Genomic DNA, 15,448 nt, shown 5'->3' on the forward strand with positions numbered 1-15,448 from the left:
AGACAGCAACAAACAGCGAGAATCTGACAAAGACGGAGCAGGACAAAGGAGTGGATCTATAAACTGAGGGGGAACTAATGAGGAAGTGGCTGCAGCTGTGGTTGGATGAGATGGAGACAGGCGTGGAAGCAGAGGACCAAACAGGAAACTGAGGACACTGGGAGTGACATCAGCATATAAACACAGCACTGGATGCAGGGATGAAGCTTAAAGGGGAACTCCGGTGTTTTTAAACCTTATTTCTGGCATGAAATACGTTCATCTGCTCACAGAGAACAGTTTGGTGAAAGTCGGCGTCCTTCGGAAGATATTTAGATAACTGGAGATCCATATAACGGAGAGAACGGGGCTTAGAGGATGCAGCCTCTAAATAAGGCATTATCTGTCTTTATTTCACCAATACTTTAAGAAGAATGAATGAATGAACGTGTGCTATAGCTCTGTTAGCTCATAGCTGCTGTTATGTGGCTACTTGCAGCTAAAGGAGAGCTAACGGAGGGATTTCTACACAGGCACTCTACTGGGATGACGTCATCGCCGCTGCAAGTCAACTGTCACATATTGGGTTTAAAGTATTTGCAAATCATTTGATTATGTTTGATTCATATTCCTGTTAAACTTCCTCAACTTGTTCCTGATGCTGATACTTTCCAAAGTACATTTCCTAAATGTTACGAAGCTCCCACTCTGGATCATTTTAAATGGTCAGAAACCTCTTTCTGTATCCGTTTCATTCCACAGATCCTCGGCTTTCAATTTATTCTATAATGTGGAGTGTGACCTTTCATTCCCATGTAAGTCGTGATCTGTTACTGACATTTACACACTGAGATTACTCCAGTTGCTTCACCTTTCAGGGCTGAGAGATTAGCCGTTCGTGTACGTCTGGCTCCTCCACTCCAACAATAACTGATACATAAGTGCCTTTTATTGAAGGTGATCACAGTGAAGGAGCCAGAGACTGATTGAGATACCGAGCGAGACAAAGAACGGCAGAGAGAAGAGAAGGTAAAGTTAATGAAGGTGGAGAGGGCAGGATTACAGGTGAAAGATGAGAAATAACAGCCTGATGACAACAGCCTGCTCTTCATAGCAAACTGCACGAAAGCTGAGAGACTGAGAAGCAAACAGGCAACAGAGCTGCAGAAAGATGCCCTTAAATGAGAAGTTTTACAATGTGGTTACACAGGATGAATGTGTGGAACGTGCACTGATCTGTCTGGAAGCAAATTAAAGAACAACATTAATAATCTACAATCTGGTTGAGAGGGTATTTCTGAAAAAAAGATACCTTGTTCACTTTAAAATGTGAATATATCATCCAATGATTTGCAAAAGAAGGGGCATCCCTGGTCTAAAGTACCCGGAGACATGTTAGCTTCTTCTTGTAGCATTCAGTTACGATTTAAGAGCGCGAGGCAGCTTCCTGTTTGGTTTAAAGAGTGCTGATATGGCTTTAATTAGGATGTGAAATCATGGTAAAACCTTATCTCAGATGACCCAAACTGGGCAAAGAGAAAATTAAACTCTCATGTATGCTAAATACGAAGCTAAATAAAAAGGCTCTTAAGCTTTGTGTAAAAGATATGCTTAGACCGAGCCTTCATCTTCAAAGTCAGCACATTAACTAATCTTGTTTACTGAACCCTTAATAAATGTGTTCCAAAGTGTCAAATGTCAGGTCCAAATGAGTTAAACTTACGTAACAACAGGGAGTTACACAGAAATCTGCGTTGGTCAGAGCCAGGCTGGCTGTTCCAGGCTCAATGCCGAGCTAAGCTAATCAGATGCTAACGTGAATATATTAGGGTTTATTCACCATCTGAAGAATAAAGAAATAAAGCAGTGTTGCCCTTTCATGCATAACTGCGCTGTTGGGATTTCAGTAAACAGTCTTCCAGAGATGTGAATTAACCTGATGAGACATCACTTGAGTACATCTTTTTGATTACACGCTCGCATTTAAAGTTTCTTAATGTCTTTTCAGACAACTTTGCCTTGATCACATAGCTGCAAGGCTTCCCTGCAGGATAAATCATGTTCTCATTGAAACCCAGACACAAACAAACACGCAATCAGCTCCTTCAAACTCTTCCTCACTGCGTGGGAACACCTGCTTCGCCGCTTCAGGAAGCCTGGCTGTGCGATCTGCTCAGTTTCCTTTCACACAAAGTTCGCTGCACTGACAGTAAAGTGTAAAAACAAAGTCCTGGAAGCTGAAAAACTACCTGGCCACGTGGTTGATGACGGGGGAGAAGTTCGTGGGACCGTAGAGTTGAACGGACTTCAGACTCTGGTAGTAGGCCTCCATTACGCCGTCAATGCCGGCGCAGTATGGGTTCTGAGGGTTCCCGTTCTGCAGAGAAAAGGAGAAGCGAGGAGAGGATTAAACCCCGGGATTGATCTGAGATGTCTTCAGCAGAGCAGCAAGAGGAGGAAACACGCTCAGGAATGATGGATGCAGTTCAGAGGACTCTGCAAAACTCAAAAGCTCGACCTAAAATCCTTCCTTCAGCTGAGATGTGTTTGGATTTACATTTTCATCCATTGTTCTTCTTTTTTAAAGAACAAAGATGGAGATCTTTTTTTAAAAATGACAAAACTCCAGGTCCTGTGGCTGCAGAACGAGCCCAGATCATCAGCCCTCCACCACCGTGCTTCACAGTTTGTGCTGATATGCTGTGTTTGGTTTCCTAAAATATTTAAAAATCATTTAATTCTGCTTTTATCTGTATTTTAGAGTCAACAAACCAATAACTTTCTACCTGAATGAAAAAAACTAAATCTATAAAATCAATATCTCAGCATTTTTCCCTTCGTTTGCAACAGTTTTTTATTCTGTCTGATATTAAAAACGACCTGCACACACACTACAGCCACAAGCTGCAACCTAGCTGCTGTTTTAAAACAGTGGAAACAAATCCAGGCTCGCTTCTGTCCGTCTCATCCAACAGTTGAGACGTCCCACAGGTCTCAGTCTCGTGCTCACCAAGGCAAACTCATGGGACACCCGTCCATCAGGAGGCAGTTTGGCTCCAAATCCCAGAGCAGGGAACATCTTGTCGCTGTCATAGTCCTGAATGATTTCTCCGACTGCCTTCAGAGCCATGCCATAGGCGTTCAGCTGGTAGGGGCTCATGTAGTGGAGGGAGGTGGGCTGGGCGGGGTTACCTGTGTGTGACAGATATAAACGTTTAAGTCAAACATTGTAATGTGGTTTTGTAGCTGGTGTATCTCAGATAAAACTATCTGATCCTGAGCAGATCAGTCAGAGCTCTGTTAATGTGATATTTCTCCAGCTGACTCGTCAGGCATCTCCTTCAATTGCTTTTGATAACCTAAAGTGTTCGGTACTTAGATTCAAGTGACAAACCCACAGGATCAAGTACACCTGAAGCTCGAGTGCAGATGGATAACCCTTAATCACGGCCATCAGCGCTTGTAGTGCACTGAGCTTTAGCTGCCAGGTGAGATGGAGGGGGCCAGTAGGAACAGTTTGGTGAAAGTCGGCGTCTTTCGGAAGATATTTAGATAACTGGAGATCCATATAACGGAGAGAACGGGGCTTAGAGGATGCAGCCTCTAAATAAGGCATTATCTGTCTTTATTTCACCAATACTTTAAGAAGAATGAATGAATGAACGTGTGCTATAGCTCTGTTAGCTCATAGCTGCTGTTATGTGGCTACTTGCAGCTATAGGAGAGCTAACGGAGGGATTTCTACACAGGCACTCTACTGGGACCACTTCATCCACACGCCCCCCTGCAGCACAGTTTATTCACTCCGTGCTCTGTGACAGTCGGCTAACTTCACACAGAGTTTGCTGCTGATAGTTTTGTGCAACATGGCAGGATATTTATCAAGTTTTGACAACGTGAACGACGACTTTGAGTAAGATGGACGTTCTTACCGGAGTGAATGAGCTGCAAGTAGCCACATAACAGAAGCTATGAGCTAACAGAGCTATAACACACGTTCAAACTATCTGATCCTGAGCAGATCAGTCAGAGCTCTATTAATGTGATATTTCTCCAGCTGACTCTTCAGGCATCTCCTTCAAATGCTTTTGATAACCTAAAGTGTTCGGTACTTAGATTCAAGTGACAAACCCACAGGATCAAGTACACCTGAAGCTCGAGTGCAGATGGATAACCCTTAATCACGGCCATCAGCGCTTGTAGTGCACTGAGCTTCAGCTGCCAGGTGAGATGGAGGGGGCCATTAGGATTCCCCACCTGCATATATTTGTATAAACTCTCCCTGAGAAAGCTTTGTGTGAGTATGAAAGGTGTGATAACAAGGCTCACCATTGGAGGCGGTGAAATCAATGGCCACTGTGAAGTTAATCTGCGTCCTTGGGAAACAAAAGGAGAGACATCATTTATCAATCAGCAAACATAGCCTGGCTGGCGTTAAAGTGTAGAAACATGCAACAGAAAATATGTCTCCTCAGACCTGAAATAACATTTAATAATAACAGTTTGAGAAAACACGTATCGTCCATCACAGAGAAATGAGTTGAGGCGAACCAGAGAAAAACTGACACTGCTTAAAGGGGAACTCTGGTGTTTTTAAACCTTATTTCTGGCATGAAATACGTTCATCTGCTCACTGAGAACAGTTTGGTGAAAGTCGGCATCATCTGTCTTTATTTCACCAATACTTTAAGAAGAATGAATGAATGAACGTGTGCTATAGCTCTGTTAGCTCATAGCTGCTGTTATGTGGCTACTTGCAGCTATAGGAGAGCTAACGGAGGGATTTCTACACAGGCACTCTACTGGGACCACTTCATCCACACGCCCCCCTGCAGCACAGTTTATTCACTCCGTGCTCTGTGACAGTCGGCTAACTTCACACAGAGTTTGCTGCTGATAGTTTTGTGCAACATGGCAGGATATTTATCAGATTTTGACAACGTGAACGATCTCCAGTTATCTAAATATCTTCCGAAGGACGCCGACTTTCACCAAACTGTTCTCGTGAGTAGATGAACGTATTTCATGCAAGAAATAAGGTTTAAAGATACCGGAGTTCCCCTTTAAGTCAAAAGTGTTTCTCAGCCAAAAGGTTTTTCATAGATGACTGAACTGTTTCCATGATGTAAAACAACCTTCTGCATTTTTATCCTTCTGAGATAAAACATAAAGAGTTCGAAATGATGAAAAAGAAGGAAGAACACAAACAACCAAATATCACCAGAAAGCTGTGCGTCTCTTTCCATCAAAACACTCCTTCTCTCGTTAACCTGAAGCAGCAGAATGTGGTCGAGCACTCTGTCACAGACATTTCACACCTATCCTCAGCACTGCCTCCCCGTCTACCTCTGGTGTCAAACACCGAGCAGCTCATCGTCTTTGTCGCCTCGGCAGGTCACAGAGAAGTCCAGAGGTGACGCAGGAAGAGGGGAAAAGGTTCATCACACGTTTAATGACCAACCAACAAACATTGGGGGGTTTTCTGGGTTTAAACAGTGGAAAAGGAGAAAAAACGTACTCCTAAAGCTCAAAATAATTATATTCACCATCATTTTGATTGATGTGTATGAGATGGGTTAAAGACTTTCTGATGTAATCTCAGTTGATAAAATTTAGTCTGTAGCTGTTCAACATGAGAAGAGAAGCTGTTATGAGGCTGAAAAACCAGAATAAACCATCAATAGGCCGAGGAGGACAGAAGAATCCTCACTGTGGGAAAGAAACATCCTCAAAGGCCCGTCCAACGGATCAGAACCATCTCCAGGAGGCAGGTGTGTCTCTGTCAGAGACGACTGTCCACAGAAGACTTCATGAACAGAAGCACAGAGGCTACACTGCTACATGCTAACCGCTAGTTAGCCACTGCTACATGCTAACCACTAGTTTAGCCACTGCTACATGCTAACCGCTAGTTAGCCACAGAAACAGGATGGACACGTCACAGTTTGCCAAAAAGTCCTTAAAGGAGCTGCAGAGTTCTGGAAAAAGGTGTTCTGGACAGACCGGACCCAGATGAACCTGCATGTCTGGCTGCCACAGGTTCTGCTGCCACAGGTTCTGGCTGCCACAGGTTCTGCTGCCACAGGTTCTGGCTGCCACAGGTTCTGCTGCCACAGGTTCTGCTGCCACAGGTTCTGGCTGCCACAGGTTCTGTTCACTTATCTTCACTGATGATGGAGCTGCTCCATCAACTCTGAGCTGGATAGAAACATCTGATCTGCTCCAGTAAATGCCTCCAAAGCTTCATCCTGCAACAAGATAATGATCCAAACATCCTGCTGAGCAGCACCAGAGTTTCTCAGAGCTGAAACATGGCCGAGCCCGTCAGCTGGTTCAGATCCAGCTGAGCTTCTATCTGCTGAAGGAGAGACTTAAAGGGACAAACTGAGGGCTGAACATGGCTGCTTTAATGCAGCCTCCATCACTCTGTCCCACACACTATGGAGCCTGAAATTAGGGGTGGGGGGGGCTGTCCCGCCTGATATTGTTCGTGGCTTTAAAACTTTTCTGATTTATCTCTTATAAAAAACTTCACTGTAGTTACATCATCACTCTGTAAGTCCCTTAAGTTATTTTTCAGCTGCTCTGAACTCATTTGCTGAAATATCTTCACTGGTTTCCAAGGTAGCGTTTCGTGTTCTGAACTCACCTCGATCTATTTGTGGAAAAGGTTTAATTTGGGTAAATAAGCTGAATTAGTAGAAATGTGGGTGTATTTCTGTGCTGTTTCAGTCTTGTCTTCACTCATCCACAGACCTAATCATTTACTCATTCTCACTATTGATCAGTATCAGAAGCATCACCTAACCCTGAAAATCCCTCAGGTTCAGACAGGTTCAGGACATGGGGGGGCGTCTCTGGATCAGCCCCAGACCAGTTTCCTTCTTGGCTTTGTGTCCTCATCTGGTTCTGATCTGGGACCCGTTTTCTTTGCACTGTTTCCCACCCCTTGAACCCCTTTAAAGGGCTCTCATATCATTATTACGCAGATGATATCCAACTGTTCGTTTCCTTTTCTCCAGAAATATCAGCATCTGTCCTTCAAGACAGCGCTGGAGCCACAGAGAGCTGGATGGCTGCTAGCTTTGTGCTCACAGGCTCAGTCAAAGGTCTGAAATGTAGGCGTTACATTCGACCGGGATCGTAGTTTTGATGATCATATTCATTCTTTTTTCATCTATAAAACATAATACTGCCGAATGGAGTTCAAGTTGGAATTAGAAATGATGATTCAAGCCTTTGTTTCCTCATGATTGGACTGTTTTAAGTCATATTTGGGCTAAAAAATGGTCCAAAATGCAGCTGCAAGGCTTCTTATTCTCGGTCAGGGATGTCCAAAGTCGGTCCTGGAGGGCCGCTGTCCTGCAGCTTTTAGGTGTTTCCCTGCTGTAAGTAAATATGTCCGCCACGTATTCAAGGATTCTTCTCACCATTTTGGAACTGAAGCAGGAAGTTGACAGCACCTCGTTAATTCTGGGGCGATTAGTCCGCTGGCCGTGACCACGAACATCACACAAATGCCAGCGCATTGCTTCTTCTTCTTTAGCCTCAGTTAAATGGAATATAACTGGAATAACCCTTCATTATTGATCCAATAACGGGAAATTTGCGCCGGCTTCAATCCATTTTAGTTCATTAAGAAGAAAACCTGCAAATATTTTGTAAAAAAAACACATAATAATGAAGAAAAACAGGGCGTTTGATGGCGAAATGATGATTCAAGCCTTTGTTTCCTCATGATTGGGCTGTTTTAAGTCATATTTGGGCTTAAAAATTGTCCAAAACGCAGCTGCGAGGCTTCTTACTCGGTCCTGGAGGGCCGCTGTCCTGCAGCTTTTAGGTGTTTCCCTGCTTCAACACATCATTAGCAGGCTTGTGCAGAACTTAATCTTTTAAAGAGATCCATTTAATCTGAATCAGGTGTTTTGAAGCAGGGAAACACCTAAAACCTTCAGGACCGACTTCCAGCATCCCTGCTCTAAGTGGGTTCGTGTGACAGATGTTCTGTCGTCTTTGTACTGGCTCCCAATAAAGTTCAGACTTCAATTTCAGGTCAAATTAACTCTTTCCTCCGTATATAACGTGCAGCTCATTAATGTCCTCTGACCAAACCTGTCGGTGGTTCCTCGTTCTTACTTATTTGAAGTAAATTTCATAGGAGACAGCTGCAAGGACAAGAGGACAGAGAAAGCAATTTCTGGTCCAGTTGCCCTTGCTGGCACAGACGAGCTTCAGCTAAGCAGGCTAAATTATGCATGAACTCCTTCTCTTCTGCCATATCTCCCTCAGTCACACATGCAGAATTTCACTGAGCAACTCAAATTGGGATAAATGGGAAGCCAGAAACACAAGGTGAATTTAGAAAAAGACAAGTAGAAATTACGCTAAAAAGAAGCAAGGCAGCTCCAAAATAAATGCATCATTCTGAAAAAGTCAGAAAAAGGAATAAAAAAAGAGGTATTTTTGCTTTTTATGAGTCAAAACTGAGATGGACGACTATAGAGACGTAAAGAAAATCATTTAATATAAAAAAAAGCACATAAAGGGTTAAAAAACGCTGTTAATGCGAGTTGAGTCACTGGTACAAATTAACACGATCAAACCTCTGCAGCCCGTGATTATTTTCTAATTTGTCACAATTAATTTCAAAGTCAGTGTCAGTTTTTGGCAGAACAAAAGTTGGATTTAATGCTCGACACGATCATTTAAATATGACTCATAATGGAATCAGAGTGGGACTTAAATTACTCCTTTTTTCTGGCTTTGAGGTAAACATACAAAGTTATGTCTTTTCCACTTATATTTTTAAGTTTGCTGCCCTGTGATGGACTTTTATCGCATCAACATGACTTCTTTTACTCTGTATGTGAAGGAATATGGTTAAAAGAACACATTTGTTCTGTTTTCACTGATATATTTTCATGATTCTGAGTAGAGATTAGAGCAAAGGCACTGAAATAAAAGCAGGAATCACACTGGAGTGTTTTTCAGGTGCAGTTATGGCTCAAAAACTCTGAAAAACACCACTTTGACAGTTGCTTTGGGTCTAATTTTTTTCTCAGCTTCAAGTTGGAAACTCTGAGATACTATTTGACAAAGTTAAACTGGTTTCCTTTGCTAAAAAGTAGCTCATATAAGCAACCGTGCTTAACGTTAGCCTCTAAAAACATTCTTGCTAAAATATCCAAGACAGGCTTTAGTTAAACCAGACCAGGCTGATCTGAGGAGGAACGGAGCAACTGCTCACCAACGCTTTGGCTTATCGTGAGCTAGCTGAGCTAAAGTTTCAACCAACGAGGCTTCAGCAAGCAGTCGGGGAAGAGTTAGCTTATTTAGGCTTGTACGTTGGCTAAGGACACACTGGCTGCACTGTGTTTAAATATGTTACCTGGTATCAAAACCTGTTTAATTTAATGCAGAAATCTACCAAAAACACTCCAGCTCTCTATATGTAGGTACAGATAGTTACTCTATTTATCCCAGAGGGAAATAGTTTAACAGTTAGCTGTAAGTTAGCAGTTAGCTGTAAGTTAGCAGTTAGCTGTGAGTTAGCAGTTAGCTGTAAGTTAGCAGTTAGCTGCAAGTTAGCAGTTAGCTGTAAGTTAGCAGTTAGCTGTAAGTTAGCAGTTAGCTGCAAGTTAGCAGTTAGCTGTAAATTAGCAGCAGATGCTAGCAAACGATGCTTTCTCATCAACAGTAATGGTTCAAGCCGGAGATGTGCACAGCCTAACTCGCAGTAATGCACGTTAATTAATTTAATTAATTAATTAAATTAATTTATTAATTTAATTAAATTAATTAACAGTTAATTACTGGAGCAACAATGAAGCCCAGCGTTTATGGTGCGACATCATCCAAGTGTCATGTTACCCAGAATGCACCAGCCGAGTGGCAAAAAGACAAATTACATGTATGAAATAGGAAAAACCTGCTGTGCAACTGTCTGTACCAACATAGTCAGTTTGGGTTTTCTTTTCATACAAAAAAACTTAAAAGACAAGACAATTCTGCAACAACACTTCGTCTTCTGGTCAGTATTGTGAATAAGGGTTAGAGATGTTTGCTAATCATTAACTTTAGAATAACACTAACTGGTGGTGCACAGAAAGTGACTCAACTTGAGCTTTTCAAATAGGGCTAAATAACACTTCTAACCTCCTTTTGTGATTCTAATCCTCAGTTTCACATGTTTTTCCAATGCTAACAAACACCGGGGACAAAAGGTTTGCCTTTGAAACCTTTTTAACCGTCTCATGACTGCACTGACATAATAAAACACATTTTTCATTTCACTGAGGTAAAAATAAATACAGGGAAACCTGCTTTCTGGCTAAATGAAAGAGTTAAGTGTCCATGATGCACTGAGTCTTTAAATTTAGATAATAGTCACTCATAATATCAGGCGCTTTTCTGCAGATATTATCAAAGATAACAGCATTCCCTCAATATGGGACGAGGAATCATGAGGTAATGTTTGACATGTAGAGCTGTAGGAGGCAGAAACATTTAGTTTAAACTGGAAAAAACATCTCCTTTGGGCTTTGTTTCAGCCTGCAGAAATGTTCACACCATCACGGATGTGTTTGCCAGATCCCAGGTCTTGTTGGGTGTCGCTATTGGCTGCTCTACAAAAGCAGATGAACGTGCGTTTAGAGCTGAGGAAGAGCAGAGCGTAAACGTTGCAGCACATGCATCGAAAGTCACCATCCAAGCCCTGGCAGCAACTACCGACATGAAATAAGCTAATATTAGCATCAACAATGGAGAAGAAGAAGCTCTAACGGCAAGTTTTAGCAATTTCTACATGTATCATGATTGTTTGTTGTGAGCTGATAGTCACAGTGAGTACCTGTGTCAGTTGTTGCTGATAGCATAGCATAGCATAGCATAGTATAGCATAGCATAGCATAGCATAGCATTCGGTTCACCACAAGTTAAAGTTAAGCTGCCGTGGTGGCTACTTTTATCACAGAGTATTAATCTAATCCTCATTATGATGTTAAGTATTCAGACTATTTCATTTAACTGTAACTCTTTCAATGCGGGCTCAGACCAAACAGCTGTTCGGTGGTTCCAGTTAGTCCAGAATGTGGCTGATCGACTCCTTACTGGGACATAAAAGTGTGAGCACCTCACTCCCGTTTTAGCTTCACTTCAATGGCTCCCTGTGATTTTGTTGCTTGTTTTTAAGGTTTTAAATGGGCTGTTTATTTATCTGAGCTTTTACATATTCACCACCCTAATTCCAGGCCTGAGCTCATCAAACCAGATGATTCCAGATGTTCCCACATCCAGGCTCAGAAATCAGGGTGGATGTTGTGGAACAGCCTTCCGAACAGTGTCAGAACTGCTCAGGTTCCACCTTTTTCTTTGGCTTTTATTTCATCTTGAGCCACGACAGACCAGTAAAAAGCTTTTTGTAGCTAACGTAGCTAATTAGTTAGCTAATGTAGCTAACTACTAAAATCTGTGTGGAGGGGTTAGCAGCAGGAAACAGGCTTTATTTCCAATATTCTGGCAGTTTTCTTGCGTTATTACAACCGATGATTCACAAAGAAATGTGCCTGAAAGTGCCATCATCTTGGAGATTAAAGCTATCAGTGTGCAATCAGTTAGCAGTTAGCAGTCTGTGCTCTGATGCCAGATCCTGTCTGCTCTCCTGTGCTTCAGTGGTTTTAAAAGAGGCAGATCTGCAGGGGACAGGGGTGAGGCTGGCGTTATGTGGGTCACTCCACGCCCTAAAACAGGCCGGTGTGAACAGAGATGTACATTCGTGGTTGAAACTGGAGCTTTTGTGTGATATTCTGATCAGGAATTGATGTGTGAGGCGCCCACTTTAAACCTCGGGGCTCCTCAGATGTGCAGATGAACAACTTTACTTTAATCTTCAGCTGTTCGCTGAGTAGCTGCCTGTGAAATACAGACAGAATGTGTGTCCCACCTTTCGGGAGAACGGGGAATGCCTTTAAATCCAGCTGGTTCTCTGTCAGTCACTGATCTTCCCCCGCTGTTTAAGCCTTCAGTGACTCAGCCAGGAGCCAATGTGACAAAACAGAGCTCAGCGGGGGCGACGATTGAGGGGGTTGTGCTTAATATTCAAATAAGCTTTTTAGCAGACTGAACAGGCTGTTCTTCAAAATTCCTACATCTGTGTCAGTGATACAGCAGCATGAAATACTCAGTTCGGTCATCACGTTTTGGCTCTCGGGGCAACATCCCGTCAACTTCATTTCTGTCTTAAGATATTAAGACGATACAGAGACGGAGAAGCGTCGTTTCTCAGTGAGGAGCAGACAAATCCGGACTTTTTATGTTTCTGTTTATGCATTTAGCAGACGCTTTTATCCAAAACGACTTACAGGTAGGCAGATAGGGTAAGGCAGGGGTCGGGAACCTATGGCTCGCGAGCCAGGTGTGGCTCTTTTGATGATTGCATCGCAGATAAAACTAAATATTCTCACTTGTTTTAATCCATCCATCATCTGCCGCTTATCCGGGGGTCGTGGGGGCAGCAGCTTTAACAGAGAAACCCAGGCATCTCTGTCCCCGGCCACTTCCTCCAGCTCTTCCGGGGGGACCCCGAGGCGTTCCCAGGCCATAGCCTCTCCAACGTGTCCTGGGTCTTCCCCGGGTCTCCTCCCAGTGGGACGGGCCCAGAACACCTCCCCAGGGAGGCGTCCAGGGGGCATCCTAACCAGATGCCACCTCATCTGACTCCTCTCAATGCAGAGGAGCAGCGGTTCTACTCCGAGCCCCTCCCGGATGACTGAGCTTCTCACCCTATCTCTAAGGGAGAGCCCAGAAGCCCATTTCCTTCGCTTGTATTCGCGATCTCGTTCTTTCGGTCTCTTCCCACAGCTCGTGACCATAGGTGAGGATGGGAACGTAGACTGACCGGTAAATAGAGAGCTTCGCCTTCTGGCTCAGCTCCTTCTTCACAGCGACGGGTCGGTGCAGAGCAACACTGCAGACGCTGCACCGATCCGCCGTCAATCTCCCGCTCCATTCGTCCCTCACTGGGAACAAGACCCCGAGATACTTGAACTCCTCCACTTGGGGAAGGATCTCATTCCCGACCCGGAGAGAGCATCCCACCCTTTTCCGGCTGAGAACCATAGTCTCGGATTTGGAGGTGCTAATATTCTTTGTTTTAATCCATCCATCGATTTTTCACTGCTCCTGTTCAGGGCTGCAGGAGCAATTGTCCATTATTTTAATTGGATGCTGGACTACGTTGGCCGTTGCAGCGTAAAACAGGTAAACGCCCCCTTTTGAATCAGTCTGCTCGGTCATTAGCTCAAAGCTAACCCTTCGACGAAGAAGATGGCGAAAAGAAAAAAAGATGACGAGTATCGTACATTTCAGGCCGAATGGACTGAAGAATTCGCCTTTGTGGAGAGAGCAAATTCTGCGGTGTGTCTAATTTGCAAAGACAAAATTACATCGATGAAACGGTCGAATGTAAAGCGGCACTTCGACACGCGCCATGCTACCTTTGCATCAAAATACCCAGCAGGAGACAGCAGAAAGAAAGCGTGCCAAGAGCTACTGAGCAGGGTACAAGCTAGAGCTGCTGAGCAGGGTACAAGCTAGAGCTACTGAGCACGGTACAAGCTAGAGCTACTGAGCAGGGTACAAGCTAGAGCTACTGAGCAGGGTACAAGCGAGCCAGCAGCAACCCGGCAAGGTGACTATAATTCTGCTAGCTTTGCTGGATCTTTAGCAATAGTGAGGAACGGAAAACCATTCACAGATGGCGAGTATGCTAATAAATAATATGCTAATATAATATGCTAATAAATTCAGAGGCTTATTATACTGACATTTAGTTGAATTCACTTTTAAAATATATTATATGGCTCTCATTGAAATAAATTTCCAAATTTTTTGCTTTCATGGCTCTCTTAGTCCAAAAGGTTCCCGACCCCTGGGGTAAAGGACATAAGGACCCCTAATACCTTTCATGTAGGGGTTTTGAACCCTGGGTCTTCCCCGGGTCTCCTCCCAGTGAGACGGGCCCAGAACACCTCACCAGGGAGGCGTCCAGGGGGCATCCTAACCAGATATAAATCCAGGTCTCCCACTACTATCCAGTCCCTCCATACATTTTTATGTGAACTGATCATGTTCCAACGTAAAAGATGCTCGGAAAGAGTTGCCAAAAACCTCCTTTCCTGCTACTCAGGGGAGCAGGGTGAAGCGTGTGTGCATGAGCGCACTGAGTGGCCTAAAAACAGCATCAGATGTTGTGACCTCTGCTGACGATATGCAAACAGATGTTGCTGGTTGGACAGCATCCAGGGGGGAGGAGGGCTCTACCTGCATGGAGGGAAATTAGCCTCATCCTCACACTGAGGTGCTGAGCTTCTGCTCATTTGTGCCGGTTTCTCCCCAATCTTTGGGTCTGCTCTTCTAGCTAATGATAACCTCTCCGAATGATTCCTGTTTCAAAGCTCAATTCACAAACCAAAACAATATCTGTCACCGTGGGAGACGGGTCTGCCTTCAAAGACGCGACTCAAAATGAAAGATAGCGCCGACAGTTCCCGGTTTTATCGTCACGCTCACAAAAAGAGGCGCTTTTGTTTGAATTCACGGGTGGTGATGATGCTTTATGAAAGGGAGAGAAAAGAAAGATGCCAGCAGATCATGCTCCTAATTAGGTCCAAATGAACAATTAGCAGATTGGGTTGAAACTGCAAAAAGAGAGCCGTCAATCAGGGAATGAGAGGAGATGCAAAGCAATGAGACGACGGAGAAAATAGCACCGGGGGTTTCACAGAGAAGGATCTGCCTGAAAACTGCACACAAACTGGCCGTCTGCCCATTATGCAACTGGAGTATTTGCTCCTGGACCATTAGAGTCCATTTAGGTTTCAAACACTGAAACAGCACTTGGTTCTTAATTTAGCCGCAGAAGCGTGTTAAGAGCAGCGAGCTCACAGTCCCAGAGAAAGAGAGCAGGAAAAACCTCTGCCTGAGAGTTTCAAAGCGCTGCCAGGACCGCAGTGCAGCTGGGAGCAGTGAGAGAGAAACTAAGTGAACCCCTGATCCAGCAGCTTCAGCAGCAGTGAGCTGCAGTGATGGTTTCCTGTGGGACGTTCTCAGTCTCTCTCCTGGTTCTGGAGGAATCTCGGCCCTCTTCTCTCCAGCGCTGCTTCAGCTCATTGAGGTTTGCAGCATTGGTTTCTGCACAGCTCTCTTAAGGTCCCACCACAGCATCTCAGTCAGGCTGAGGTCTGGACTCTGACTGGACCTTTGCAACACCTTGATTCTTCTCTTTTTCCCACATTCTGCTGTAGATCTGCTGCTGTGTTTGGGATCTTTGTCCTGTTGATGAGCCAGTTTCAGCCCAGCTTTAGCTGTGGGACAGATGGCCTCACATTTGACTCTAGAATACTTTGGTATCCAGAGGAGTTCATGGTGGACTCAATGACTGCAAGGTGCCCAGGTCCTGTGGCTGCAGAAC

General features: G+C 44.1%; 1 protein-coding gene across 1 annotated transcript in view; it reads right to left on the bottom strand.

Annotated features, from left to right (window-relative positions):
• LOC140282607 (copine-8) overlaps positions 1-15,448 on the bottom strand; it is a 106,301-nt gene that overhangs the window by 11,453 nt on the left and 79,400 nt on the right. Inside the window, exons 14-16 of the mRNA XM_072377096.1 lie at positions 4,309-4,355; positions 2,990-3,171; positions 2,229-2,356 (exon numbers count right to left, since the gene is read on the bottom strand). Coding sequence (XP_072233197.1) covers positions 2,229-2,356; positions 2,990-3,171; positions 4,309-4,355 — 357 coding nt within the window. The remainder of the gene's footprint in view (positions 1-2,228; positions 2,357-2,989; positions 3,172-4,308; positions 4,356-15,448) is intronic.

Source organism: Leuresthes tenuis, unplaced genomic scaffold (genome assembly GCF_036924035.1).
Source record: "Leuresthes tenuis unplaced genomic scaffold, fLeuTen1.0.hap1 SCAF_23, whole genome shotgun sequence".
NCBI lineage: Eukaryota > Metazoa > Chordata > Actinopteri > Atheriniformes > Atherinopsidae > Leuresthes > Leuresthes tenuis.